General features: G+C 45.8%; 1 protein-coding gene and 1 long non-coding RNA gene across 21 annotated transcripts in view; one reads left to right on the top strand and one right to left on the bottom strand.

Annotated features, from left to right (window-relative positions):
* Ten-m (teneurin transmembrane protein Ten-m) overlaps positions 1-27,824 on the bottom strand; it is a 534,210-nt gene that overhangs the window by 221,304 nt on the left and 285,082 nt on the right. For 6 of the 20 annotated variants that reach the window (XM_076433914.1, XM_076433919.1, XM_076433924.1 and 3 more), the window contains exon 1: positions 3,486-4,182. The exons of 13 other annotated variants lie outside the window; for them this stretch is intronic. In XM_076433914.1, coding sequence (XP_076290029.1) covers positions 3,486-3,498 — 13 coding nt within the window. In that variant the 5' untranslated portion in view covers positions 3,499-4,182. Of the gene's footprint in view, positions 1-3,485; positions 4,184-27,824 lie in introns of those variants that run through there. One more of the 20 variants, XM_076433912.1, reaches the window with a different exon arrangement.
* LOC143213769 (uncharacterized) overlaps positions 1-27,824 on the top strand; it is a 322,076-nt gene that overhangs the window by 30,635 nt on the left and 263,617 nt on the right. The gene's annotated exons all lie outside the window — the stretch shown is intronic.

Below are 27,824 nucleotides of genomic sequence, written 5' to 3'. Positions count from 1 at the left end.
ATTCGTGCCATGAATCACCCGGTATCATCTTCGACGATTCAATCGAATCATTGATCTCTTCTTATTATTCTTCGTTCAACGAAACAGAGGAACGCGGAAGTTGCATCATTGCGCACGTACTTCCTTCTCGCTAAACTAATCTTCACGCATTTATGGGCTCTGAAAATTTTCGAGAAATGCTATAGTTTACAATCCGGCAGAATCTAATACGATTTTTATTTATCTCAGATATTGAAATTGTTACAACTTCGTGAAAAATAATCGTACAACGATGAACCTAGACTCATCCTGAAGCTGGAAGCCTCTGTTCTCACAACCCATCATTCATTTTTGACCAGATATTTTTGAATGACACTGCAGATGGAAAACCGAAGATTAGTTTTTCCTAAAAAATGCAACAATTTTAAACGTCTGTGGAAACATCGAAAACATTGTTTAGCGAATGAAACAACGATCGATTTGAAGACTAAAGTTCACTCTTTACAACGACTCCTCGAAAAATGATCTGCGATCCTTTCTCACTGTTTTATGCATAAAAACCGAGGAACAAGTTCAGCCATGCAAAGCTCTTATAGTAGCAGCGGTGCTCTTTCACTCAAAGCTTCGTAAGAGGCCGAAAAAAGACAATTTTTAAGGACACGTTGCGACGAGAAAAAAATGACGAAAAATGTTGGAAGCATTTTCGTAGAAACGATTTCTTCGTCGAAACGGAGATCACCGGCAGAAATATTTATTCGAGCTCCGATAATTGTTAGAGTTTAATGGAAAAGTGAGAACACATTTATTAATATTTCCTCCCGAGAATCGAATGCGCGCAGGATGAAAGAGTTTATCGGAAAATAGAATGGAGAAATGATATTTCACCGAGAAATATGACAGAGCATTAAAATCGCCGGTGGTAATTGTCGGCTATAGTATGCTCGGTCACAGGTCATTATTTTTCGCGGAGCTATTTTCGTAGCTGCCACTAGCATGTGGAACGCGCTGCCGCAGGAACGCACTGTCGTTTCGGGGAGCGTGAACGCGTGTTGCATTTGTTTCGATTTTAAACGCGACGATGGATCAATTTACGAAATCCACAAACTCCTGGTGTAAATCGAGTAACGTAACATTTCGATTGAAATCATCGATTAAATTATCTGAGAGCAATCAAGTCGGGGTGAATCTTTTTTCCGAACGTTAATTCCGACGTCTATGCTAACCTAGTCGCGATCGACAGCAAACAAAACGGGGAATTAATACAGTAATCGTGTCCGAATTGCGTAGCCGATACGATATTCCGATACGGAGTGAATGATTTATGTAGCGTGCGATATATATAGAAAGTGTCACGTCATAAATAATGATTCTCGTCTCTTTTAATTATTCCCCTGCTTAATGTACAAGGCTGTTAATCAACTCGCCGGCTGAAATATTAAGCTGAACGTTATTGTAGTCTCCGTTTAGTGTCACTCGAACTATACACACATCCCTATCGTGCCTCTCGAATACTTAGTACAACACACTTGCGACGTTTCTATTAATTTTTTCCCAGCAACAGTTAAGATACTCCAATCTCTCCAGTTTCTTTGACGGTACAAAAACTTTCTGGTTATCTTCGCTCTTTATCGATGATTACGTCACGAGCCACTAATATTTTCGAAATTCAGAAACGTGTAGTCGCGGAGGCGCGGTGGAAAAAATATTCCTTGTGGAAAGAATGGACGCGCGATATCATCGGATATCCACGCGAACAATATTTGCCAAATGTCAAGGAGCTTGATAACCTATTAGTCGGGGCCAGTATAGCGGGGCGAGATTAAACGAAAAAGCATTTTCGTTCCACCGGCGACGGACGTTGCCAATCAATCTTTCTCTCTGGCTTTTTAACATTATCGCATCGTCGCGTGAGCTTCTCACGTGACGGGCTAAGAAGCTTCTGCGTACGTATCCACTTGACATTCGCCAGAGCCGTGTTTCTTCTAGCCGGTGTCAAGAACGTCGAGTTCGACGACCCTTTCCTTTCGACCGGCTCGAGCAAATTTCCTTTGTGTTGCTCCGTGAGATCGATCAGGGAATAATCTACAATATTTTCCGAAATTTTCTAGTAAATCCAGAAGATATTCGCGAAGTTTGTAGCGTCGGGTGATATTTCATTTCACAGCGAAAAGCTCAGCTGGCGTTCATGGGTCTTGTGAATTATTCGCGCGACCGTTTAGAAATGAACGACGTTTATTTTAGCCTATCATTCGATTGACACACGGAACGAGGACAGCAACCTGGAATCCTTTATCCTCGGTCTATCGATAGAACCGGCGGAAATATTTGTACAAATTAATTTATCACCGTTCCGAAAGTTATAGTTAGACTTGACCATTGCTGAACGTTCGCTAACGCGATTGTTTATAAAACACGGTGTATTAGATTCGCGAGATAGAAATAGCTCCTCTTTAAAATGTCCCTAATAGGAGAAGCGTCTCTCATAATTAGGTTAAATGGAGCGTTCTGCAAATGAAATTAACGAGCGGGTGATCGTTTCCAACATTCTCACGATACTGGCTTCGTTTACGGGACTTCGACACTGGACACTTTACCGACCATAGTTAAAAATGTAATTATGCTTGACATCCGAAGCATCCCCTGTGACATCACTTGCTACTACTGATTGTTTCATAGTGGAATGAGACAAGTAGAATCAGATGACTAAGTAGAATAACACCAAGAAGAAGAGTGATGAGTAGACTGATGATATTTAATACAGACGAGGCTAGGAAATGGTAGAAGCAACTTGATTACGTCATTGTGGACCACCCAGTACACTAATCCAACATCGTTCCATCTATTCCGATAGAAGTCGATTACCGGATAAAATTAAAACACCAAGATAAGGATGATAAAAATGATCTGAAATGAATCTCGACCTAGTCGGAAGGACTGTTCCTTGATCTATCGATGAGAGCAAGAGCAGCGAAAGCAGGAGATCTGTTCGAGTAAAAGTTCAAAGGTCAAAGCGTCGGAGTACAATCAACCCGGCAACAATCAAACAGAGACACTGCTTCATAATCTGCCAACTCTAAAATATATTGTATAAGGAGGAGTAAAAGTATTGAACTGTTCGAGAGACAAGATTCAAAGGTCAAATGTTCAATGGCTCTATGGTGTCACCACAGAGCTCCACTCACGAGACATCGCCGAGACCCATCGAACGTGACCCCACCTCCCGAACTCGTGTCGACATCCCCCACGAACCATCACCGAAGAGTCTCGGAACCCGAAATCATCGGTAACCAATGCTGCTCGATGATAGAAAGGGGTTCAAAGTTCCCGAGGCATCGACTTAGAAGGCTAGCGACCAAGCGGTCAAACTCTGGGCGTGGTGGGGAGGCAAGGGACACCGAAAGAGCGCGCGATTTACCATCGACACACAACACCCGTGCACTGATCATCGTCAATCAGCACGTTGCACACGACGGAGAACGACCGATATACAATACATAGCCACTCACCTAATTGGTACATCAAAGATCCAACAAGATCACGGACCCTACGGTCGGCTGTGTCATAGTACAACACTGCACAGCTCAACACTCTTAAATCACGTCGTCGTCAGGATCATGACGGTCGGTCACCGATCGTCGTCGTCGTCGTTGGTGTCGCGAACACGTCGTTGTCGTCCGGGTTGTGCAATGCAGTCGCTGGGACCGTCGGGGGTTGCTATCGCTGGCGTAAATCCAGAGTCGGCCGGTGTATCCTCCTTGGCACAACACATGTACACCAGGTATGCTTTTAGGGGGTCGGCGTGAGGGTTTGGGGGGCGGGGGGGTCTGTCCGACACTGCGTCGATTCACTGTTATCCTTGATCAACTGGTGATAACGAGGCTCGGGGGGGCATCACTGAAACAGTCGTTCTTTCGACGAGACTGAGAGAGAAAGAGAGAGATACAGGGGTAGAGGAGAGAGTGAGAAGATGGGAGAGAGAAATAGAGAGAGGAGTTGAGGAAGGGGAACCGGTCCGGAAGGGGATGCGAGAGAGAGAGAGAGAGACAGAGAAAAAGAGAAAGAGAGACGGGATCGGTTTCGAGTCCGTCGCGATGCGTCCCGGTTGAAATGATCTCGCGGCGACACCGACAAAGCAGATTGGGCAGGCTCTGTTTCGCTCGCGACAGGAACACGCGAGTATAGCGTTCGCGGTTCAGGAGCTGGCAATGCACTGACTGGCTTCCCGGTTCGACCCGAGTCCGCGGCTGTTACTTGTACGTAGCGCATGCGTGCGACAGAGCCGCGACATTGCGCCGTCGTCGTCGCCGTCGCTGACATCGTCATCGTCGTCGTCGTCGTCGTCGACGGCGACGTCGTCCTGTGCTCGTAGTCCTCGGCATTGTTACCCCTTCGTCCCTCCTTCGTCCTTCACCCCTCAACGTACTCATACAACCTTCATCGTCGTCGTCGTCTGTCGTCCTGCTTCGCCAGGGCTGTTACTCGACGCAAGCTGCAACGGGGAGCGAGACTCCACACCGACGCGATTCTACGGCCAGACTTTGCTTCTGTGTTTCATACCCTAAATCGGGCACTCCGCGCCCTGGAGAGCGCTCGTTGATCTCGCTGCGCTACCGCTGTCGGGAAGACAGGGGCGAAAGAGGTGTCGGCTTCTCGTCGACGCTCGACACCCTCTTCCACGTCGATGCAGTGTGTAACGAGAGCGACGGCGGAGATTAGGCTGCTTGCATTTCGGCCTGGCTGAAAGTGACTCTGTTCCTATTTTTCTGATCATCCCCTTACTGAAAACTAGACGTCTACAGCAAGGTAGATGGTTTAACATTTTTTTTTTCACGATTCTATGCGCAGACAAGGAACTTTTGGAAATTGGTTGATTAACGAAACGAGAAGACAGTGGTATACCCTTCCATTCAGTTTGTAGAGGTTACTTGCACTGTATACTTTGGTTTTGTTTGTACCTAATGTTGTGATAAATCTCTTATGAGATTTCCTCAATTGAAAAGAAGAAAAATGCACAAGATTGCGCAGACCACATTAAACGGCCAAGATCGGGCACAGACTGTTAGAATTGTTCGCAGGTGTGGGTTTCGGCTAGTTTCTTAACCTAGAAAGGTAACGTAACCGTGGATATAGTCGGTGAAAGTGATACAGTGAACTCGAGACATAGCCGAGTGCTATGAAATTTAAAACTGTTGTCACGCAATGCATTAGTCAATGCCATTTAAAGTTAGATTAAGAGCGATCCCGTTACTCGATCGTACCGCTATTCATTTAAACAATTAGGAACAACGATTCCTACAGGATACGCAGTTTCTCTCTATTAATTGCTTTCGTATTGTTAACCGGTTAACAGAATCATCCATAAAGAATAACACATATCCATTTACAAATACTGTACACACTGTACAAAATCGTAGCGATAAATTGCTGCGTGTAAAGCACGCTCGAATCTCCAATTGTTCAATTTATAGAGCCATAATACTCGACTCTCGATCTCGTTAGAGATAATACGAAGAAACAGCATAGATGAATATGTACCTGGCGTCAAACGTAAATTGGTAGATCAGTAGATAAAATAAATTGGTTCTGTGCGCACAAAGAGATCGGCGCCGGCAATAGCCACTTATTTCAAATTCATCGTAAATCATTCGGTATACCCGACAGGCTCCTTGTTCTCTAGATCGGTGGAAACAGTGTTGTACAATGACACGTTCGGTTCAACCGATAGCAAACTGGGTCCTTCGCGACCCGACCTACAACTTCCAATCTCAACCCGAAACAAACTTCGAACTTCAAACTTCAATCCTCGCTAACCCCTTCCGAAAGCACTAGAACTGGATTCCACGTTGTTAATAGCTTAATCCACTCCTCGAAATACTCTTTCATTCCGCTGTGATCATCCCCAACACTTTCTGTTAGCTGCACTAGTCGGTTGTTCTTGGTAGCAAAAGCTAACTAAAGCAATTGTGAGTTGCAGGAGTTGAATCGAAATTTACTTTATCGCTTATGATTCCTCTAATCGTTTACTGTTTTACGTTGTACCAAGTCAAGTAATCTTGTTAATCAGATTGGCGGATTAATGTTCGTTAGTAGATCAATTGAGCGGATTGAATGCGGCGAAGAATCAATTTCCCGAAACCGTGGTATGATTTATTACAGATAGTTGACGGCAAAAACAGGACGATCTCGACATTAATCCCCACTCGGATCCCCGGCAGGCATAATCTAGCTTCCCGAGGCAGGATCAAAGTGGCTGTGGTCGGGGGTTCGGTACAAAGTAAATTCGCGATTCGATTGACGTTGAACGCGTACAAGACGAACGGGACACTGGGTCTCTGGGAAAGTATATTTAGCAGTTCCAATTAAGTGCGAGCTAGCGAAGGTTAAGGAGGCGTGAACTATCCAGAGTCTGTTCTTGCTTTCTCTATCTGAGCGTTGCGCCGGCACACACCAGTACCATTTCCCGAGTGCACCATCGCAAGCACCACCAGCACCGGCAGGAGTAGCACCAGCAGCGGCGGGGCCGCATCGTCTACTGTAATCCTTAATTGGTTCGCGTGATTCATTCGGTCCATTCATCGTAACTAAACTGTTCTCCGAAGGAGAGCCGTCCTCGCCTCGAGCGACAGGACGGAGCACGCCGGTTTCCTATCCTTTCTTTCCCAGTCCCTCCCAGCTGGTTTCTTATCTTGTCCTCTCGCTCGCAGAGGCAGAGCTTGGGCTGCTCGGATACGCGGCAGATAGCGGTCGAAGGAGCCCAACGGTAGCCTGTCTGTCTGTAGTTATAACGTGGGATCAGATAAACAAACGTGGCTTTAACTCCGACTGACATAATCGGTCGTTCGTGTGAGAGACACCAGGAATACGGCCCGCCACGTGGAACACCGAAGATGCCCCCGACCACGAACCCATAGAACCCTGGGACACCATTGGACACCCGAACTAAAGATTCACGATTACAACCTATCTCTCTCTCTCTCTCTCTCTCTCTCTCTCTCTCTCTCTCTCGCTCGAGAAAAAACATCTCCAAGGTGAACAAAGAGAATAGGGTATAGACGACTCCACGGGTTAGGGTTATAGGGTCATTGCTGGACCCAGGATGATGATTGCCTGGATCAACGCAGCGCCGATCGAAAGGGTGACTCCAATTTTGGGCTGGTACTCTAGCTTGCCCTTGACATTCGATGGCTAGACGGATAAGAAAAATATTCGGTCAACACATATATTCTTTTGGAAGAGTTGATTGCACTAATTACATGTTTTATATCAACCCCTTACGTTTCAGCGAATTTCCTGTCGACGGATAATTAGACCGAAAGGATAGCCCAGATTTTCATTGTTCGATCATTACCTAGTATACTCTATGGAATTACACGCTAATCACTACACACGTTACATGGTTCATGTTGATCAAATTTCGATATTCATGATAATTCATGGTCCATCGGGCAACTGCACAGTAAAATCGAACCATGCCTCTTCGTTGTGTTCGCGTCAATATTCTGCACGGGAAAAAAATTAATTGAGAATGATTTTTTCTGCATTGTTGGAAAGATGCATGTTTTCGAATAGAACGTTGACTTTCGTAGTTTGAGAGACAGCGAGTCGTTAGCGGAGGAGTCAGGATAACAAACTTTACTCGGAGCAATAATGTTCGAGTTCTCCCTAGAAAAAGATCCTCTTATCCTTTCTCTCCAAGAGTATTCTTTATAAAGAAACGTAATTATACTTTGAAACTAACTTCGTAGCACATTTATACAAGATCTTAGCGCGGATAGAGGATGATTTAAAGAAGAGCCCGGACTGCATAATCTTCGGAAAGCAGCAGGAGGGAGGTTTTCTTTTAAACGATCGGCTACTCAGCAAAGATATCAAAGACATCGTTTTAAGAACAGGATGTCGAGGACAACGCGAGCTGTAATAATTTCTCCAACACTATTTACACTAGATTTTACAAGCCTGTGATATATTGTATCAATTTGAGCACCGACAGTTTTCTTTGAAATTTATCAATCGCCGAAGAAACGGTTCTCGGCGAAAAAGCAGAGGAATATTCGGTTCAGAAAATACTCCGCCGTTCGCGAAAAAGATATTCGTCGATATATATATATATATTCGCGGATATATCGCGTTAATATCCACACGGTCGATTCGCAGAGCGGCGATATTCCGGATCGTTGCCGGTCCATTGAGCAGCGCGACGATAAAACCTAGCCTTGTCTTCTCATCAAAATACACTTCTGATCCTCGATTGAATGTTCAAAGAAATTTCCCGTACGCGCCCACTGATCCCCCGGTCCGCTTCCATCGGGATCCACCCCAGAGATCCTCTCTCACCCCCTCGTACACCCTCTGACACAGCCCCCTCCCCATACACCACCGCGCGCACGCGAGGAGCGAGAAATGGAATCGTGCGAGAGCCCGGGCGAAACATTTCTAAGAGTCGAACGACAGAAAAAGAAGGAAGAATGGCTTCCGGGTGCGCACCTAACCGGAAATGCTCGACGACGAAGATCTAAGATTCGCGGAGGGGTTCGCGGAAGGGTGAATAATAACGTTTGAAATTCGAGACGCGGAATAAAATGATGTCGTGGACGAGAGAGAGAGAGAGAGAAACCAGGGGGTTCACGGTAAAAAGGGGACGAAACGGGGGTTCAAGGGGAAAGGGACCGTAGACGAAGAATATAGAGTATATGCCCTCGCGCGCGCGCGCGCGTATGTATGCATACGTCCTCGTGTGCGTAGCTCGAGGAAAGCAAAAGGATACAAGAAAGGGCGTTAGGAAGGAAGGCTTCTAGGCTTCGTTCAATAAAACGGAATATCTAATAAGGAACAAATGCAGTCGACGAAAGAATGGAGGATAGAGGCGAGGGATAGATAGAGAGAATGAGAGAGAGAGAGAGAGAGGAGGAGGGGTCGTTTTATTAAGGCTGCTGAATGCGCTCTGTTTCCAACCTGTCCGCGAATGGGACACCCGGTACTCTTTAGAGTCCGTAGTTTAGCGCCCAGTCTTTAATTTGGATTATTCTTCCTGACCACGTGGTTTACAATCGAACATCATATATTACATGTTACTTGTGAAGAGGGTTACGGTTAATGTTGACATTGTGGTAGGTGACAGCAAGGATAAGTTTATAGCGGTTTGTATCTGGGGTTGTCAGGAAGAACGCCGCATGTAACATAATATAAAGTTTTAATCAGTAATGCTTTGACATAGGACATCGGTTAAATTGCACTAATTTTTTCAGCCTTTCGAATTTATTTTCACGGCTTTTTTCTGGTAAATACGTAAATAAAAACTTTTTGAAATTGCGACATGTGGTGTTTTCCCTGACAACCACAGATATATCGATAGATCTAAAGAAGAGGAGGACGTTTCTCCGATGATGTCCTCGCCTAGATTTGACTGGAGGTCATTTTCGATGGAAAATGGTCCTGTTTTTGGCCATTGCACCTGAACTCTTTAGAATCTATACTTTGGACCTGTAGCGTTGGTGTTGTTAGCGACCATTGCTGTACCGAGTGTCCAGTTTTTAATTTTGATAATGAAGCTTGATCTAATCGAGACAGAGGCATTTATCTCTCTAGTGTCTCTGCTGTTAGAGGATGGCCGCACACGCTATGTCCAATCTCCTGTTCTTTGTTGTCTTTTTATTAACGAAGCCGGAGCTCGGTTAGAGACGCATTCATCTATTTGTGTACTTGGCTTTCTATTGGATAATTGATTGCGGAGCCCATCAAACATCGTTGTAGTCACAGGACAGTAGGCGATGCGCTCAATTCACTATAGACAATAGTATGCTTGATTTGTGAAAAATGAAGACGAAGAAGATTTCGTCGAAGTGGATTGGACGATGTTGTTTATACGCGATTGTTGTGATCGAAGGGGAAATAAAGGGGTACGAAACGGAGCCGAGTATCCTTTCATTGCAGTTTACTTTTGCCGGGTAATTTCAAGTTGATCACCCAATTTTGACCACGATATTTCTCCCTTCTAGTGTTTATGGCATGTTCGTAGACTGCTCGAAATTGGCAACGCGATTGTATGCGTTGTATATGGCACTCCGAGATTGTTTCGTTGCCCAACGACCTGGCTTTCGCTTTTCTAGGCAGACCGGAGAAATGGGATTAACTGGAATTATTTGGTTAAATTGGGAACCGTCTTAAATATAGTATTGTGGAATTATACTTATACTCTTTGAAAGTCTCGGCCGATAATAAACGATTGATCGATCGATAGTATACGGTGAACGAAAGTTCGTCTTCCAGCGGACAGAGCAGGCCAGCCAGAAATTTTCGAGCTTGCCTAATAGTTTTCTTTCGAGAAAGATCGATACGGAATGAATGTGCATGTATGGAAATGCCTGGCAAGAAGTCGTCACTATTCCATGGACGCTCTTTCATATTTACATATTCGTAGATTGCTTTATTTAAATCTGCGCGCGATACAAAGGCCCGATAGGATAATGACACTTACTGCTGCATATGGAAATTGAAATCAAAGTGCCTCGCTAGATCTTCCACGGAGCATCTCCGAGGAGAGATGCGACACGTTATCTCCTTTTTTTCGTTCTCGTCGCTGTCTTCTTTGAGATCTGACCTAGATGAGTCGCAGACGCAAATGGAGCCGAGAGAAACACCATTCAAATATTTATTGACTCGAATTTCTTTCGGCGAGGTGCGTCGGCAGCGAAGTCTGCTGTCCACGCTTAACTACCCACGCTTATGTGTGGCTTGTGCAGGGCGTATTAAAAGTATCTAATCTAATTGTAAGATCTAATATCTCAATAACTATTTGTTTGCGACATATGGCTCCTTTCAAATTTTCTCTTCCGGATGAGTGGAAAGTTTTCAAGTAAAAAACAAAACTTTATCAACAATTTTCTTTGTTGTAAACATTTTTGATTCACCCCTTGAGTGGATGATCATTACATTTTGTACACACTACAAGCATGGATGTTGCCATGTTATTCGAAATGCATTAGAGGTAAATACAGCAAAGAAAACGAAGAGAAACAAAAGATCGCGGAGGACTGGGCAGGAAGACATCGAGGATTTAAATCGTCTGGGATGATCTAGTAGGACGAGTAGGAAGTGCAAAAGGGAATCCCGTATAGGGGGCGACATCATGCTCTCACAATCAGTTGCGGAGGCTGACGTTATCGCGCGACGAAGATAGGCCAGAGGGTTGGAAACGAACAGAATAAAACTTCTTCGGGGACGTGTGTAGAAGATGGATGGTTACTGCTCGAAGTGAACGTCAATGTGGGCTCGCTGATGTATTCTGCTTTCAGTTGCGCTTTGTGTGCAAGTACAGCTCGTTGGGTTCCAGGCATGTTAGGATCCTATCGGCAACGTGGGTTCCCAAAGGACTCGGAAATTGCGAAAATCATTCTGCAGTCATCGAGAAACACAACACTATTTACTCGGAATGCTTGCAAACCACAAGAATTGCATCTACGTGCAAAATTAAAGGGGAAACTAAATTTTCTGTCGACCTCGGGGATATCGCGATAGAATTTTTGTCCAATTCAAAAGCTTCGGTGCTGCGGGTTCGCGTCTCTCTGTTCACAGTGAACCAAGTCACGACCTGGAACAGGATGTCCACGGAGCTACGGTTGACAGGTCAGGTTACAGGGAAGAGAAACAGCCGCCGGTTATTTTATTCGCTGACCACGACCTTTCCTACGGATTATGATGCTTCGGAACGATTTTATGGCGAGTATAAAGCTGAAATACTTTCCGAAACAGGGGGACTCCGGGCTTCGAGAGGAGAACGCGGTGCCTTTAAAAAAAAAGAAGCTTAAGATAATCGTCCCCGACCATCAGAAACTAATCCACTAAGAATGGCTGTATAAAGAAAGTTAGCTAGTTTACAGTTTTCCTCAAAGCTTCCGGATTCTTTAGCGTAGTTTCGCGAGCGAGCTGGGACACGGGGACAGCGTCCGTGGAAAAACAGCCGGGAGTTTGTTAACAAAATAACCGTAAGAAAGGCTAGCCCGTTAGAAATTTCTGAAGCACGAAGGACAATCGATCCCGTTGCCATTAACGACAAATTGAACAAAATCCCAACAGAATTAAAATGAAGAATTTACTTAAATCGAGCAGTTGATCCGATTGTCATGGAGAAACAAACTGGAAGCATTTAGCGCGTTCGACTTGAAAATAAAAATGACGAGAAACGTTCCGAGGACTCTGAAAGTAAAATGATCTGCAACAGTAAATTGGCTGTAGCTCGAGGGTAAAAATGAAAATGAATGTTCTGAGGAGTCGGAGGGCTTTCTGCAATGAGTTTCGGCGGATCGTTGTCCGGAATTGTCTATTGGTTGGTCGCACGGTTCCCGAAGTCGGGCTTTTAGGGCGTTGACAAATGGATGGTGACATCGCGTGCCCATAATCGCGCTCACGTAATAAATGTTGCTAATTCCGAATAAGGGAGCAGCAGCGTGAGCGACGCCGAAGGCCGCGCCGCGGCTCTAATTTATCTGGCAGCAATGTGCAGTACGCGCAGCAATTTAAAACCGGGCCCCGCGAAGTGCGTATATAATTCAATTATTCACTCGAACCCTAGGCTAAAGTTTTGCAGCATTGCGAGATTTATAGGTAAATTAAAGGTCGAGAAGTAATGGCGGGCCGTTTCTTGCGCCGTGGTTCGCGAATTACACCGACAAGCGCAGGAAACGGTTCCTCCTTTACGGTGAAACGGCAGCGCAACCGTTTCATTCTTCGCCGGTTGGTAGTTCCCTCCTTGGAAAACCACGTGACAAAACAGGGCGCCCACTGACTTTCATTAATTTCACGCCGGCAGATTACCCCGAATAAACTGATAAAACTTTTCGACGGTCTTAATGGCGCGTAAATTTGGAAATTTGCTCTTCTTTGTTTGTCGGCTCGCCCCCGGCACGCGGCACCGGGCGTTTTATGTGTGCCAATTCAAAGTTTCTTCCCCGGGAGATAGCTTTATCTTTTCATTAATCGCTGAATGGCGGGCTGCATCAACCGCTTAAATGCTTTATCGATCGAATCGTCCTCCGAAGCTGCGAATGTTTTATTGATTTCGGAGGATTTTTAAGAGGTACGTTGCATTTTATCTGGGCTAGGGATCTCGAGACTTCAGAGAAAGAATTCTAGAAAGAGGACTACGAGAGGACCCGGAACGTTTGACAGTGGAATCGAGCGGTCGCCCACCGGTAAAAAAAAAACAATACCCCGCTGGCCGATGATAAGAACGAGGGCGGTGGACAGTAGCAACCCTTTGAGCTGTTTCGATACGAGTCTAGCAGTCGCATCGCACGGTGTTTCGCGACGCCTCGCGAGGAAGGACGACGGGGCCAATGGCCTGGAACGAAACCAGGACAATTGGGAAAGAATGAGGGTGGGATGCGGCGAGAGCGAAGAAGAAGAAGAAAAAAAAAGGAGAAACGTCGCCAGTCAACAGAGGAAAGCTGAACGTCCGGGGGTTGCGAAGAGACGGACCCACCTCCGCAAAGGGGGTGGGCAAAAGCGAGGAAGGATTTCGTCGGGCTCCCGACAAGTTTTCTGCAATCGGTTCGTTTGATGCGGATTCCAACTCCGCTTTCCCATCCCCAGCGCCGACCGAATCGAAGGTCGCGAAGTTGCGATACTTCGCGAAGTCGAGTAGAAGACAGAGAAAGGCTGGGGAATGACGAATGGAGAAGGTGGTCGATGGAGGAACTCGAGAACGAAGGCAAATGTGCTTTGGCAACGGCGTTTTCTGATGGCAGGGTGCATTCGTTAGGTGCATCACTCTTGGCTCCGTTGCTGCAGCTGCTTCGAATGCAAGAGAAGCGCGAGGAACCTTCGGGAGGCTGCTAAATTATTTATCATTTAGCATTCGTCTCAAGAAAGGGTCTACGAATTTCAGCTGCCTTTGAATATCGAGAAAGTTCGACGTTTTCGAGATCTTCAGAAGTTGCAGGATCCATGCGGTGGAATAATAATTCGTCATTTTATCATTTAAAAAATTTAGGGACCGGAGTGTAGGAAACGCCGCTAGATTATTTATTATTTAGCATTCGTCTCGGAGATGAGACTACGAATTCTTGCTTCTCTTGAACACTGAGAATGTTTGAGATATTCTCGAGTTCTTCAGATGGAAAGTGGAGAAGACTATACTATACACAATGTGCCAGAAGCATACTAATTTACCAGAGTTTTTGTCTATTTTACTGTCTGAATAATTCCAGATGTCTTTTCACGTGTGGTTCTAATTTTCCGAGTTCTAAAATGGAAATTTTCGAGGAGTCGATTGTGTGCACGAACTTCGAAGGTACATTGTGGCCGAGGTATGTAACGACGAGCGTGCGTACAGTTATTAGGAGAAGTTAAAAGTATTTACGTTAGCGAGGAAGACAGAGAATGGAGGAACGATGAGAACGTCTCGCCTTAAGACGCGACGCTGGAAGACTAACAAGAAGACCGAGCGAAACCTGGGACCAACTCGAATGTTTACCGCGACTTGATTTAAATCGAAGATCTCGTCTCATCGCTAAGCGACGACCGGTGCGGCGCGGCGCAGCAGTCCTGTTTGTTAACTCGCTGGGAAATTGCTTTCGGAATTACGTAAGAATACGCTAATTAAAAACTGCGACTATTCGTTCTTCCCAGTCGTCCACGTTCAATTATCGGTTCTCTCGTCTTGAGGACTTTCAGTCTTTCCTAGGATCAAGTGCTGCGACACGTGCCCGACGAAACTGTGAAGCTACACTGCAATTTACAAAGAAGTAATTGATTTTTATCTTCATTGAACCTGGCAGTAGGGGCGCAACTAGATCTTAATTATAAGAATTGTAACAAAATCTCTCTGGTCTTCGGTAACTTCATATCTAAAAACCGTAAATGGTACTTTTGGGATCGTCTGCCTTAAACATCCTTTCTCCCCAGCCAATAAAACAAGAAGTTAGAGGTCACATACGTTCAATTACGAGCAGTAATAGGGCCCGGTAAAATAAATTCCGGAATTTAGAACGTACAAAGGGGGTGAACCAGTTTCAGCAGAAACGATACCAGGAACGTTTAAAAGAAAACTGACGCGGCATAGGGTAGCAACCGAGGAAGGGAGCCCCGAAGAGAGCACAACATTCTATTTCTGTCGTTGCTGTATGAGCAGCTCCGTGGTTTCGTCTCCGCAGTTGTCGCAAATATTTGCTTGCTTCGAAGACGAAAGGCACGGGGGAAGCTCTTGAACGATCGGAAGATAGTTGACGTGCATGTGCGATGAGCGGAAAAGAGGAAAGAGGCCGGAGTTACTTCGTCAGAATACCAAATACCCATTTCGATTCGCCTGACCACCCACGAATCAGACCGCGACTCTCGCAAAGGACTTTTCAAACTCCCTCAAAAGCGACTGTGCTACCTCCTTGTCCCGTGTGCCGGCCCCCGGTTTGCCAATTTCTTCCTTTTCTCTTGCTCCATCGATTCGCAGACGCGAAACACCTTTGTCCGCCTCCTTTTTTTCGGAAGACAAGACGATCGAACTGGGTCAATTAGCGTTCGGTCAAATTATTCGGAAAAATTATTCGTTTTATTTCCGACTAATTTTCTGTCGTCTCGGAAACTGTTTATCTCGTTGCATTTATTTTTATACTCTACGCTGTATACATGTATGTGTATGCGCGTTTTCCTTTCAATGTACGCGTGTACATTTTGAATTAGCAATTTTGCGGATCAGCTTATAAATTTTTGTGAAGCTCGTGAACGAGAGCAGCGAAAAATTGTCCGAGATATGCGGCCGGCTGCGGCCCGGTGCCGACGATAATAAAATTTGCGTTTCCACGAATAGTATTTCTATTGTTACTTAAAAAAAGAGCCGTAACTCGTCCCAGTTCCAAGAATCACCGGGTATAATATTCCGGTTTAATTGTAGAATAATTTTCGCAGACGGAATGACGAGTATAAAGCAGCTTGGAACACGAAGTATCGACCGAGTACGTTTCGTACAATTATCCCCGAGCGGCGCGGCGCGTCGCGGCGTAGCGAGGGTTAAAGCGAAAGGATAGCGACGAGGTCGTGGCTAAAACACAGTGGAGTCCTCTCCGACTAATCCGGAACTTCTTGACAAACAGTCTCTGTACGGTTGTGTACAGATCACCTATCGGCGATCTTCGCGTGGATATCGTGATCGTAGAGCCCCGGCTGGTGCGGTGGTTTCGCGTGGTTTACTCGTCCACGGTTTTGCTTGTATAGAGAGGCGCACGTACGCGGATCAGATAGTTAGCTTATTCTAAAGGTGGCCGAGGGTGGACGAGGATGCGTCTTGCGTGAGTTAGGGTTGACCAGACTGAATAATGCATCGGGCACTGGCTCTGACCTCTCTTCTCTCTCGCCGCGCTGTATTCTCACCACCTACGCACGTACGAACCGACGACTGTTGTGTGTAACCTGGTGTGTGCCCACGCGCACATTCACCCAGGAACCCACGTGCGCATTCTTGTCTCTGTTTGCCCGGTAACTTCGTATACACGCTCGTTCCCCGGCCTCTGCCTCTTTACATTCTGGCTTTATACACTAGGGCAATCTGTAACCTTTCCGACGACTTCGTTAAACCGATGAAAAACCTTGGTTTCCCGGCTTTATTCCTTATTTATCCGCTCCCGCCATTCAATATGCGCTCTTCGCGGAATTTCCGGCTGAAAATCGGGTCGCCGAGCCCTCCGCTCAAAATCAAGATTCTTCTACCACTAACCCTTTCGACTGTTGCCCTCTAACCCACGAATTGCTACACTATAATTGAAACGTGGCTCTCCGCTCACAAAGAATAAAATGTAAATATATGAATGAACCAGTAGAATTGTTAGAGCAATTTTTCTCTTTTCTCACCCTCTGCGTATCTGCATTCAGGCCAAGGTTTACTCACCTAGAACAGAAAAAGAACAAGCCTTCGTTACACGCGAGTACATTCTCCTACAAACCACTGCCTAACATAAAAATTAAGCCATTCAGAAATATTCAACCGTACTAAATAAATTCCTGAAAATTATTACAGTAACAAAGTCACGTTTGGCAGACATTATTGAACGAATACAGTAATTGCTCAAGACAGTTCGCGGTCTGAAAGGAACAGAAGCGATCGAAGGTTCGCTTAATTAAATATGGGGTTTTCTCCGCGATGTACCGACGTAGGGGAATATTTTTACTTTTAATTGAACGGGGAGAATACGCTGTGCCATAACGTTAAGAGACCGTATTCATCCCCCGTGGTAAAAACCGAGGAGGAGCCAGAAAGTTTCGTGCTTTCGTCGTACACTCCGAACAGTGCTTTGCGCACCCTTTGTCTAGGCATCCTCGTTTCTTATTCTTACAGGTCTCATCGAGATTATAGCGACGTACGAGACGTCGGCCACTCTCATTTTCGTTCTTTCGCCGAGCCGCGTTCGAACTTGTCGCATCAAGCATCGTCTGAAGGGTAATTCTCCTGGCTGCCGCCCTTCTACCTTTCGCACTTTTGTCTCGATTCTACCCGGGCAGAACGAATGAAAAGTATCAGACGGCTTCTACGATTATATCCTTGAAATTCCACGTACCCCTCATTCCCGTAAAATCGTACCGAAAGAATCGTAAATTCGCTCCACCGTGTTGCAGACTCACATTTTGTTTGTGGACAGTCCTAGTGGAGGGGGTAAGCAATGTTCTTAGATCCTGTAGCTCTTGTTTTCTTAGATTTTACTGTATTTCGTTCGTGCACATGATCAGCTGTGTTCGGAAAGGCTTTTTAATTCTGTGTGTTATTAAGATTAAATTTGCTTTCCGAGAATATTTGCAAAGGATTGTGAATACAGGAATTCGTGAGGTAAATAATTGTTTGAAAGAAGCGTAGATGCAACGGTGATAGCGGTCGCTTGTCAAGCTTCCTTTAAGCCTGAGCTAGAGACAAACTCCACGGTGAAGATAAGCTCTTGCTGGTAGTAATTGAACCGCAGTTGCTCTAATCTCGACTGGACGTGTTCCCACCGAGAATCGCGAGTGCAAAGTACGAGAGTAGTTACACTGCCGTGTCGCGCGTTCTCTGGAATCGGCGAATTACGGTGTACTTGGAACTACGTTTTAAGTAATTGAAAGCCAACAGCCTTTTTCTGGGAACCTGGCCGAACACTGCGACGGACGAGCGTGAAACTATGTGCATTGCTATTTCTCTAGTTCGCCAATCGAATTTCTTCCGAAACAGAAATGTTTGATAAAAAATTCTCTCCGTCGCTCAACAGTCTAGACCATGGGTCGGCAAAGCACGGGCCGCTTCGAGGTAGTATTGTTGTTCACATTAAAAAATTAAAAATGAATCGAACACGTAAAATAAAAATAATTATGTAAAAATATCACTTCCTAATAGAAAATTTGGAATCTGTCTTTTTTTGCTGGATCGAACCTAAAAATTTTACGATCAGGCCCTTTCCGAGAAAGAGGGCCACAACAAAGCTACTAATTGTGTGAAATTTTGATGAGAACTGTATAATTGTTGACAAACAAAAATTTGGGAAATTAAGTGAAATTTTTATGCAGCAGTTCTAAACAGTTTCGACAGATTCCGTTGCTGCGAAGGAGCGTTAAATGGCATTTTTGTTGAAATCGGATCGCGTTAATTCCCTCGAGTTGCCAGCGACTGTGAAACAACGTTGGCAAATTGGCAGACAAATAACGAGCTCAGTGAACTCAAGGAGATATTATCTAACCACGATTAAAGGAAGCCCCGTTGTTTTCCTCCGATTGGTGGAGAGGGCCGAGAGAAGGGAAGGGAGCGCTTCCCCGCGAAGAAAATCCTATTATTAATAGTCGTAAGCAAGCGATAATTGCCAGGAGGGTATCCCGTTCGTGTTATACGAGGTTCCGAGGCAATGCTAGACGACGATGTTTCGTGTTAATTATCGGTAACGATCGTAATTTCTCAATGAAAACTCGGAAGGAACCCCCTCGCCGGTCGTTCCCGCGTGTCGTTTTACTCGAGTTACTCCGATTCCACCGGCCGGAACTCGGAACGAGACGCAATATATACTTCCTTTTTTATTCGCCCGGTTCGACGATATCACCTTCCCACCCCCCTCGAGGAAGCGAATTTCCCCCTGCGATCGTTAGCAAGCTTTTATATTGTTTCACCAACCGGTCCGAGGGGCGCCATGGAATTTCAGCTTCGCCCCTTGCAATTGCGATTTCTTTCGCGGCTACCTTCATCCGGTGCTGCTTCATCCTCGATCATTAGCTGCGGAAGCCAAAGACGACCCACGTGTTCTCCTCCCTTGGCTCTCGAATTCAGTATCGATCACGGAAAAATTCTACTCCTACTCATTCCCACCTCGGAAGAATCCACGAAATCCCCATTTATTTTGCATAATGATCCGCTAGCAATCAGCGTTACCAGATCTAAATGCTATACATAGTCGGTACCCGAGTGTCGTCACGGTGAGACAGTTCTAGGGACGTGACGTCGCGCACTTCCTCGGAGGGAATTTTTCCGGCAAAATGTGATGTCTCGACGAGTTTCTCGACAGAATTTCAGGCTGGCGGCGTGCTCTCCGGTCGAGGGAAATCATTTGGAAGATTAATGCGATAGTCGGTTCGATTAGAAGTCGGAGGACTCACTCGAATGTTACAATAAGAGCCAGGTTCTACAAATAGAGGATGGCGGAGCGTCGTTAAGAGGTTTCTCGGACGTGTTCCAGCGGCTGCGTTTTTATCCTGTTGATCACGGAATATAAATGACCGGGGGTTCCGGTCCACTCGGAGAACGTACAAATACAAAACAGATACGTGTACGCCGCTTCATCTTTGTCCGCACCCTCAAAATCAGATTAACAGTTGGCCGATCAACGCCTACGAGGCGAGAAAGAGACCGAGAGAAGATAAAGGAGTAAGAGAGAGAGAGAAAGCGAGTAGAGTGTAGAGTCCAGACGCCATTCCTCAGAGCCGAGGAACGCATTTCGTCTTCGGCCCTCGCCTCTCGGATTCGTATACGAGACATTCCGATAGGATCACCAATTATTCTCGAGGCTGAGAGCAAAGTATCAGCCTGTCAATTATCTACCTGGACGGTGAGCCAACCCGTGGCCATGAGAAACGATTCTTGCTCGATCTAGCCGGAGACCATGCTAGGTCGTTACTCGCCATTGATCGACGCCATTCATTCGTGACCAAAACGAACGACAGGGGAAAAAATGCTCGACCCGCGATTCAAAATGAGACAACGTCAAACAAATCTCCCCTCTATTTATCCTACCGAAATAAACGAAATCTCGCCGCGCTCATTAATCATTTATGGAGATCCTTTTTATCAACATATTAATGTGTTTCATTAACACGTAAATCGGTCCCGCTGTAATACGCGGTTTTAATTTATTCTGATTTCATAACGACGCTGTAAGAGGAGGACAAAGCTGGTTAAAGGTGTAATAGGGACTACCACTGTACAGATTTAATCACATCGTCCGCAACAGAATTATTTTTTGTCACCAGTGAATATTAATATTCATGGAGATATTAACCTGGTAACCGAATAATGTTTTCGTTCTAAACGTTCGGAAAGACGCGATTAAAAATGAAGCGACAACAATTTCGTTGACACGCTGAAATTAAGAATGCAAAGCTTCACGGGTTAACAGTTTTTTTTTTGCAGCTCTTAAAGAATGAAACATCCACAGGTAGCTGAGTTAGCAGTTTGAAAACCCTTCTCTGATATTGAATACAGTTCAGAGGTCGTTTTAAATATCCAGACAATAAAGTGGATCTGTCATTTGCGTGGTTCCTGTCGTCGGATGAAACGAGAAGGAATAATTCTCGGGGCGGACAAGCAACAGGGAAAAACCGTGGTGTACCCTTATCCAGACGAGGGAGGGAAAGGCTTATCCGAGGCCGAAATTTTACGGCACGTCCCTGAAGAGCAATACGTCGATTCCGCGCGTCGGTTTCATGACTCGTTAGCCCGAAAGGGACATCCTAGTAGGCCGGGATTCGGGCAAAGTCGAGAGACTCGGTTCTCGAATTTGCATGCCTAGTTTGTGTGTGTACACGTGCAATTTGTTACCGCCGCCATTGCCGCAGCTACTGCTGATTGCTGATTATTCACAGACGCTAAAATATACACGACTGAGCCCGTGCCGCGCTCAGTTTATGTACACATGCATGAAGGTTCAGTCGGGGCTACCGAACGATGTACCAAGGATTCATACGCTGTACGTCAAAACTATAGCGCGACCCTTTAAAACCCTTCAAAACGAACAATCAACGTTTATTATTTTTGTCCACCGACGGCTGAGCATGTCCGATATTTTTATTCCAGTTTAATCGTGGATTAACTCGCACGTTTCGCCAATTCATTTCTCTGTTTTACCGAATAGGCTAGAAGTACCTATTAATGCGGGCGAACGTTTAGCTGCGGTACTTTTTCCCAATCAGATTCAAACACGTAACAATAAATATTTTGCTCTGAATAAATTTGTGCTATGCAAACATAAATTTGTCGTCCACGGTAATACGTACAAAATGTTATCGATTTTATTTTTTAATATTTTCTCATGTTGTATCAAGTTTTGAGGGCCGCCAATTTTATTTTTCTATTTAGAACACATTCTTCCATAGAATGCTTCCACATATTTTTCTCTAATGATAAATTAGGAATAATATTAAAATAAAGTAAAGGTGAAAAGGAAATCGAAAATTTTCCTCGCTGAGAGATATATTAGGGTTAATATTTTGTGGTTAATATTTTTTTGAGTTTGCAGCCGAACGCGGCTTGCTATGGAAGGATTGATATTTTTGGCGATGGGAACAAAAGATCGCCCGTTGCCGGGCACAGAGCGTTTAACTTGGCCATTCGGCGGGCTCGCGCGAAACAGTGGAAATTGCGCGAGCGTCTGCCGAGTCATTAAATTCCATTCTATATGACAATCCGCTCGTTCGCGCATTGTCTCTTTATCGAACGCGTAATTTCCCAATAAGCCGCGACAGGACGCGTGTTCGATTATGAAGTCAGTTGTTCCTCCTAATGGAATAGCCTTGTTCAAGCTAAACGGTGGTGGTGCGGACGGAAAAGGAAGCGGCTCGGGCGTCGCGCTAGACACTCGATGCGAATGAAAATGCGACCGTGAGAAAAAACACGGTGGAAAGTCTCTAGAAAATCTGGGGAGGAACGAAGAAATTTTCCTTGCAGGTTTGTTCTCCACTTTGGGTTCCCTTTTCCTCGTTGTTTCGCCGAGACTCGTTACAATCTCTCCGTCGAGAAGTTCCCCGGAAAAGTATGGATTTTTCACGGCCAGCGAAGAAACCGGTGAAGAAAACGTGGAAAATCGGTTGTGGAGAAAGGAGCAAGACAGGGGAGGAAAAACAGTGTCGTCGAGAGAAACAGAAAGCACTGGATTGCTCGAACAGTTTAAACCGTCGAGTGCAGGGACGAGTGCCAACTGAAGAGGGACGACGCTGTTCGAAGAGAGACCGGAAGCTGGAAAAAAAGCAGCTAACGTTGGAAAAACGAGATTCCTGGTGTAGCCTCCTCCTTTATCATATTTTCCTTCTATTTCAAATAAAACAAATTGTTTCGTTCGAGTCACCAGATACTTATTCCTGAGGTAATTCGGCGTAACTTTGTCCCTTGCGAAAATGTTGAGATCAAACGGCGATTTAATGCGTTCGGTGACCAGGTTAAAACGCCGCGTGCTATTTTGTCGAGTATCATGCAAGCGCATATTGCCGGGAGGGCGTCGTTGAAATTTAAAATTAATTTTCAGCAACAAGAGGCGCGTGTACAGGGATCCGTCGCACAGTGCTGTAGCTGTACGGATTAGACCCCTCGTCCGGCGACCTGCTCCGGAGCACCACCCCTGCTAAGCCAACCTATTCTGTGATCCGCTTTCGCCATTTCAATTTCGTTGTCCCCTCGTGTCGCTTCTCTTCCGCGTCTTCCGCGTCCTGAGAATATCTACAGCTGTGCCTATCCACGGAAAAGAGACAGAGCAACAGAGGACGAGAAGAGAACAGGCTCTCTCGAAACCTTGCGAAATGCAAGTCTCAGACTTTGCAACCTTTCGAAGGAGCACTTCGAAGCGGAACTTCGTCTTCGAGAATCGCCGGGACAACCTTTACTTCATCCGGCAGAAAATTTCTCGGAATTAAGATGCTTCCACGGATTTAAAAGACACGCTGCTCCACGGCTAATCACCTTTCGGGGATTACACTTCGTGTCGCTCGAGCAGGATCGCCTGGAGTATTATTTATCATTTCTGGGATATCGCTCGAGGGCCATTCGCTGTTCGAATAAGCGGGTTCTAGTATTCTGAACGACGCAGGAAATTCTTCAAAAATTAAACAGCGACTTGCAGCTCAAACTCCGCATATGTCTCGTCGAAAAGAGCTGAAAATAATTGCAGGAGCAAACTGGTTCCGATTTATCAGGTCTCCGGGTTTTCGTTTAGAGGATCGTCGCTCTATCAGAGGCAAAGTTTGTCCATCAAACTCCCGAAACTTGGCGGGCCGAAGGAGACAGGTGAGAGGCTTCTAGCCACCCGGTAGATGGATAGACGGGGAAACTTTTCGATTCTAGGAGGGAGGTCTCTATAAGCGTGAGCGCAGCGTGCCGTCAGAGCAAGACCGTAGCAGTTCCGGCGCGGCGGTGCAACGACTGCATCGTATTTATTTCAGCTCCTAATGAGTTTGCAGGCCAACCAGAGCCTAGCTAGCTCAGCCAGCGAAGCAGGCAGGCAGGCAGGCAGGCAGGCAGCGTACGCACACCTAAACGCTTTGCGCGAAGATGAAAACGCGAGCATTTATGGCAGACTGACTGGTTGGCTGGTTCGCTGGGCAAGGGATGGGAAATGGTCTAAAGCTTTCGCTACGCGGAAGGAATCGGTGCATACGTTACCTTTTCGGCGTTTTCTACCTGGAGTTTTGCTCCAAGTACCGTCTACACTTCGAGTTAAGGGGGTTGGCGGCCCCCGACCAGACATTTCACCCTCGTTTTCCTCCTGCGTCTCCCTTTTGGCCCTTCCTTTCGCCCTGCCCGTCATCCTCATTCTTTTCATCTCGCTTCTCCTCCCCAAACTCCTCTTTTTCCTCCTACTCGCTGCTACTCTCTCTCTATATAATTTCTTTTTCTATCTCTCCCTTCCTCTTTATTTCTCTCTCTCTCTCTCTCTCTCTCTCTCTCTCTCTCTCTTTCTTTCTTTCTTTCTTTCTCTGTGTGTCTTCCTTTTCAACCGGTTTCGTGTCTATGCGTTTTCTCGTCCCCCGATCTTTTTGCCTCTCCTTCCCGGCACTGCTTTAAACACAGGAAGAAACGAGGCTGTTAAAATGTTCCGCCATGCACAATTTATTATAGGCTGCGAATGGTAAGCGCGAGACGGGCTCCCGTCTCAAAGTCAAGGAAAAAGAAACGCGGCTTAATATTTCCCGTGCAAAGGGAACCGCGGAACGCGCCGGCGTCGCCCAAGAAAACCTCCCTCCTCCTCCTCCTCCTCCTCCTCCTCCTCCTTCCCTTCTCGATCCTCTATTTTCCGACCGTCCGGCTCCGCGGTTTTTCTTTTACCCTCTCGCCACCCCTTCTTCACCCGAGACAGAGGGAAAACCGCGTTACCAAGCCGCCGGGAAATATTTTGTTCCTTTCGCTTTAAGATTCCGGCCAGACCGAATCGGTGAGTGGTAATGATATCCTTTACAGTGGTCCGAAGATTGCTTTCGCTCGGCTTATCCCCTAAGATGCGCCAATTTACGTTCCACGATTTGTTCGATCCTTTGAATCATTTTTAAACTGTGTTCTGCCGAAGTAAAATTTCATGTGGATTTTCCGTACTTTCGATAATGAATCGTTTCCGCATAAATTAGCGTGGGTCCCCTTTGGCTCCGAAAATTATTTGGCCCTTCGAGGGATTGTTGAACCCGTGTTTTGCGACAGTGTGATTTTGTTTGGATTTTCCGGGTACGCGGCTAAATTGTTTATGCAAAAATTAGCATAGGATCAAAGAGGGGAAGGGATCGAACATCGAATCCCGGATAGATGTAGGGTCAGAAATGGTTAACCAGCATGTTGATCAACTTTCAAGGCCCGAAGGTCCTGTTTACGTTTAATCAGCTTACCATTAAACCTCTTTAAGAACTTAAGCCCGGCTTTCATAGCGTGGAATTATCGTGCAAGGTCAACTACTTGCCTGCTCATAGTAATCACTGTGAAATAGTCGCTTTTGAGACGCTCGTGACTACGGCCACCCTCGCCGATCGACTATTAATTATTTACCTCGGATCTCGAAGGTGAGAACGAATCCCACCGACCCTCTGTTTCATGCATAATATTTCTGTGTGTACCGTTCAAAAATTCTGTTAAATTACATGCAAATTTGACATTGCTAAATCTGAAAATTCTGTGCGATGTATTGTCTATGCAGTGGAAAATTGATTATAAAAATCATTTCAAAGCAATACCAGCGGGATACAAGCAGGAGAGGCTTGTAAAAACGGCGTCCAGAGCCCGGAGAGCCAATGAGAAGGTCGGTGACGCGCCTTTTGATCAGTGTTCTGCGGGCCGACGTCGAAAAATTCGAAAACACGGTGGAATTCCCGGGCACCCAGCCCCCCATCAATCTGTGAAATCTAGCGGACCGAGGACGAGGGCTCGTTTGCCAAATTTCGGATATCAAACGAATAAGACTTCCGTCGGCGTTTGCTCACGGGCTAAATCTGTTCGGTCTCTCCGTCATCGTATTTACTCTCAGGCGTTCGTTATCGCTCATTAATTGAGCCCTTGACGCGGCTAGGCATTCACGCGGCGCACAGAGAGAAAAAGAGAGAGGAATACAGATCTGGAGAGAGAGAGAGGGAGAGAGACGGTAAGGGAGAGAGACAGAGAGCCATAAACAGCAAGAGAGCGAGAGAAAGTGAACAAACATTCTCCGCACTTTGACTTGCTCTCCCTTTACCCTTTACCCTCCCGCAACCCTCCCAGGTGCTCCTTTTCGATTTCTACTTTCGCATCTGTCAATTTCGCCTCTCTCTAGCCGTGTTCACTGTCACTGTCAATGGGAGAGAGCATCGGTAGCGATCGCGTCGCGGCGGGATGCGAGCGGCAGCCGCCTCTCCGCGTTGCTCATTTACTTTGCCACCTCGCTTCGTGGATTCGGATTTAATTACAGGGTCCGTACTGGCGCGACGAGAGAGAGAGAGAGATAGAGAGAAAGAGAGGCCGAGAGAGATGGAGAACACCGTCAGACTACCACCATTCCAAAGCACCGCGCCTGCGCCCTGGCAAGGGTGAAAATTTGTCGGATTTCTTCCGTCGCGTTTGCTACTTCAACCCCCGGCTGGGGTTGCACGGTGTACAGGTTTTCTCGCTGCCATTCGAGCCACGCTGCTGGCAGACGGTCGCCAATTTTTCTGTCAACCACGCCATCAATTAACATCGCCAGCAGCCGCGAGAAACGAAATTCGATCGAATAATTTTCCGAATAATCTCTAAATCGATTTCTACACATAATTTCGTTCAATAGAAATTTTTGAATAAACCTGTGCATCATCTCGTTCCAAAAACTGAACCGCAATATTTTCCAAGTTCCCCGTCTCGATTACGAGAACGCCCATCGTAGACTTCGGTGATAAAAACCGCGAAATTTATTTTTGTTGGCGGGCCCAGCTGAAAATTTCTGATGCTCTCGCCGACTCCGAGAATATGGAGCCGCATAAAAGCAAAAGGGCTTTATCCCCTAAAAAATACTTTCAGTATTCGAAATAATATGAGACTTCCTGCAGGCTAAGAGTTCCATTCATTTACCTTCTATAACCAGAAATAAGCTTTTTATTGTGCTCGTTAAGCTCGTCGTAAAAAGTGTTATTGTACTAATGATGAAAAGAATGCTCATTTAAAAATCTCTCCGCGCAACGCTCCGGAGAATATTCCCCGCTGCGCTCACATAAGATCCTCTTTTGAAACCGTATCCATTACATATAGAACTATTTTCCCGTATGATTTAATACAGTAGAAATGTTTGACGTATAGAAAATTATGCGTGTCCTTTGTGCGCCGGGAAAAAAACTCGGCCCGTGTCATTCTGGCGATTGCGAACCGATAATACCACTGGCTTCCGTTGCTTAATCCCAAGTCATTTTTAAAACAACCCGTAATACCGGCTTCTCTATAATTTAAACAATTTCGTACTTTGTACAAATTTCCGAGCACGGTACATTAGCACACTGTTCGTGGGAAGAACCTCGAAGAATTTTTATTCGACGCTGTGAAATATTTTAAACCGGGAGACTGAATAAATGATACACAGCGAGTCCATTATCATTAGACTGCAGATCTTTCTGCGAAATAACATTTTTGTAGTGGAAAAGTGTGTATTTTCTGTAAACTCACCAGCGACAAAATATTTATTCTAGCTTTTCAGTGTTGCTTGCTCGCTCGAGAACGATTGTGCCCTAATTGAGAGAAGCCGGTATGCTTCCGTCAGCGTAACAACGAACTCTTTAGCCTCTCTCAATTTAAAGTATCCGGAGTCGGACGGAGGATCGCTTGGGAGGATGCGAAAGATCCTAGCAAAGGTATCGCGTTTACGCAACAAGGGAAAAAAGGACACGAGCGAATCATAGTGGCGCAGATCAAAGGGAAAACGGAAGATGAGTACGAACTGCCTGGGAACCTCGTTTTGCCTGGTAATCCATCATGCGCTGTCTATGCCAGTTTCCTGTGGCAGTCGCCCGGGGCTAAACCAATCCACGCATTTCATTCCGGCGACTTCCTTCGAACCCGTCATTTTTCACCGCCGAATCATCGCTTTCTGATACACGTGAAACGCCGAACGTGTAACTGTCTGCCGGCTCTGCGAAACAGTCATTCCCGCGTTGACAGACGAGCAACGGATTACTGA

Source organism: Lasioglossum baleicum, chromosome 11, assembly GCF_051020765.1.
Source record: "Lasioglossum baleicum chromosome 11, iyLasBale1, whole genome shotgun sequence".
Classification (NCBI taxonomy): Eukaryota; Metazoa; Arthropoda; class Insecta; order Hymenoptera; family Halictidae; genus Lasioglossum; species Lasioglossum baleicum.
The sequence above is the reverse complement of the archived record's forward strand: the minus strand, read 5'-3'. Positions and strand labels throughout refer to the sequence as shown.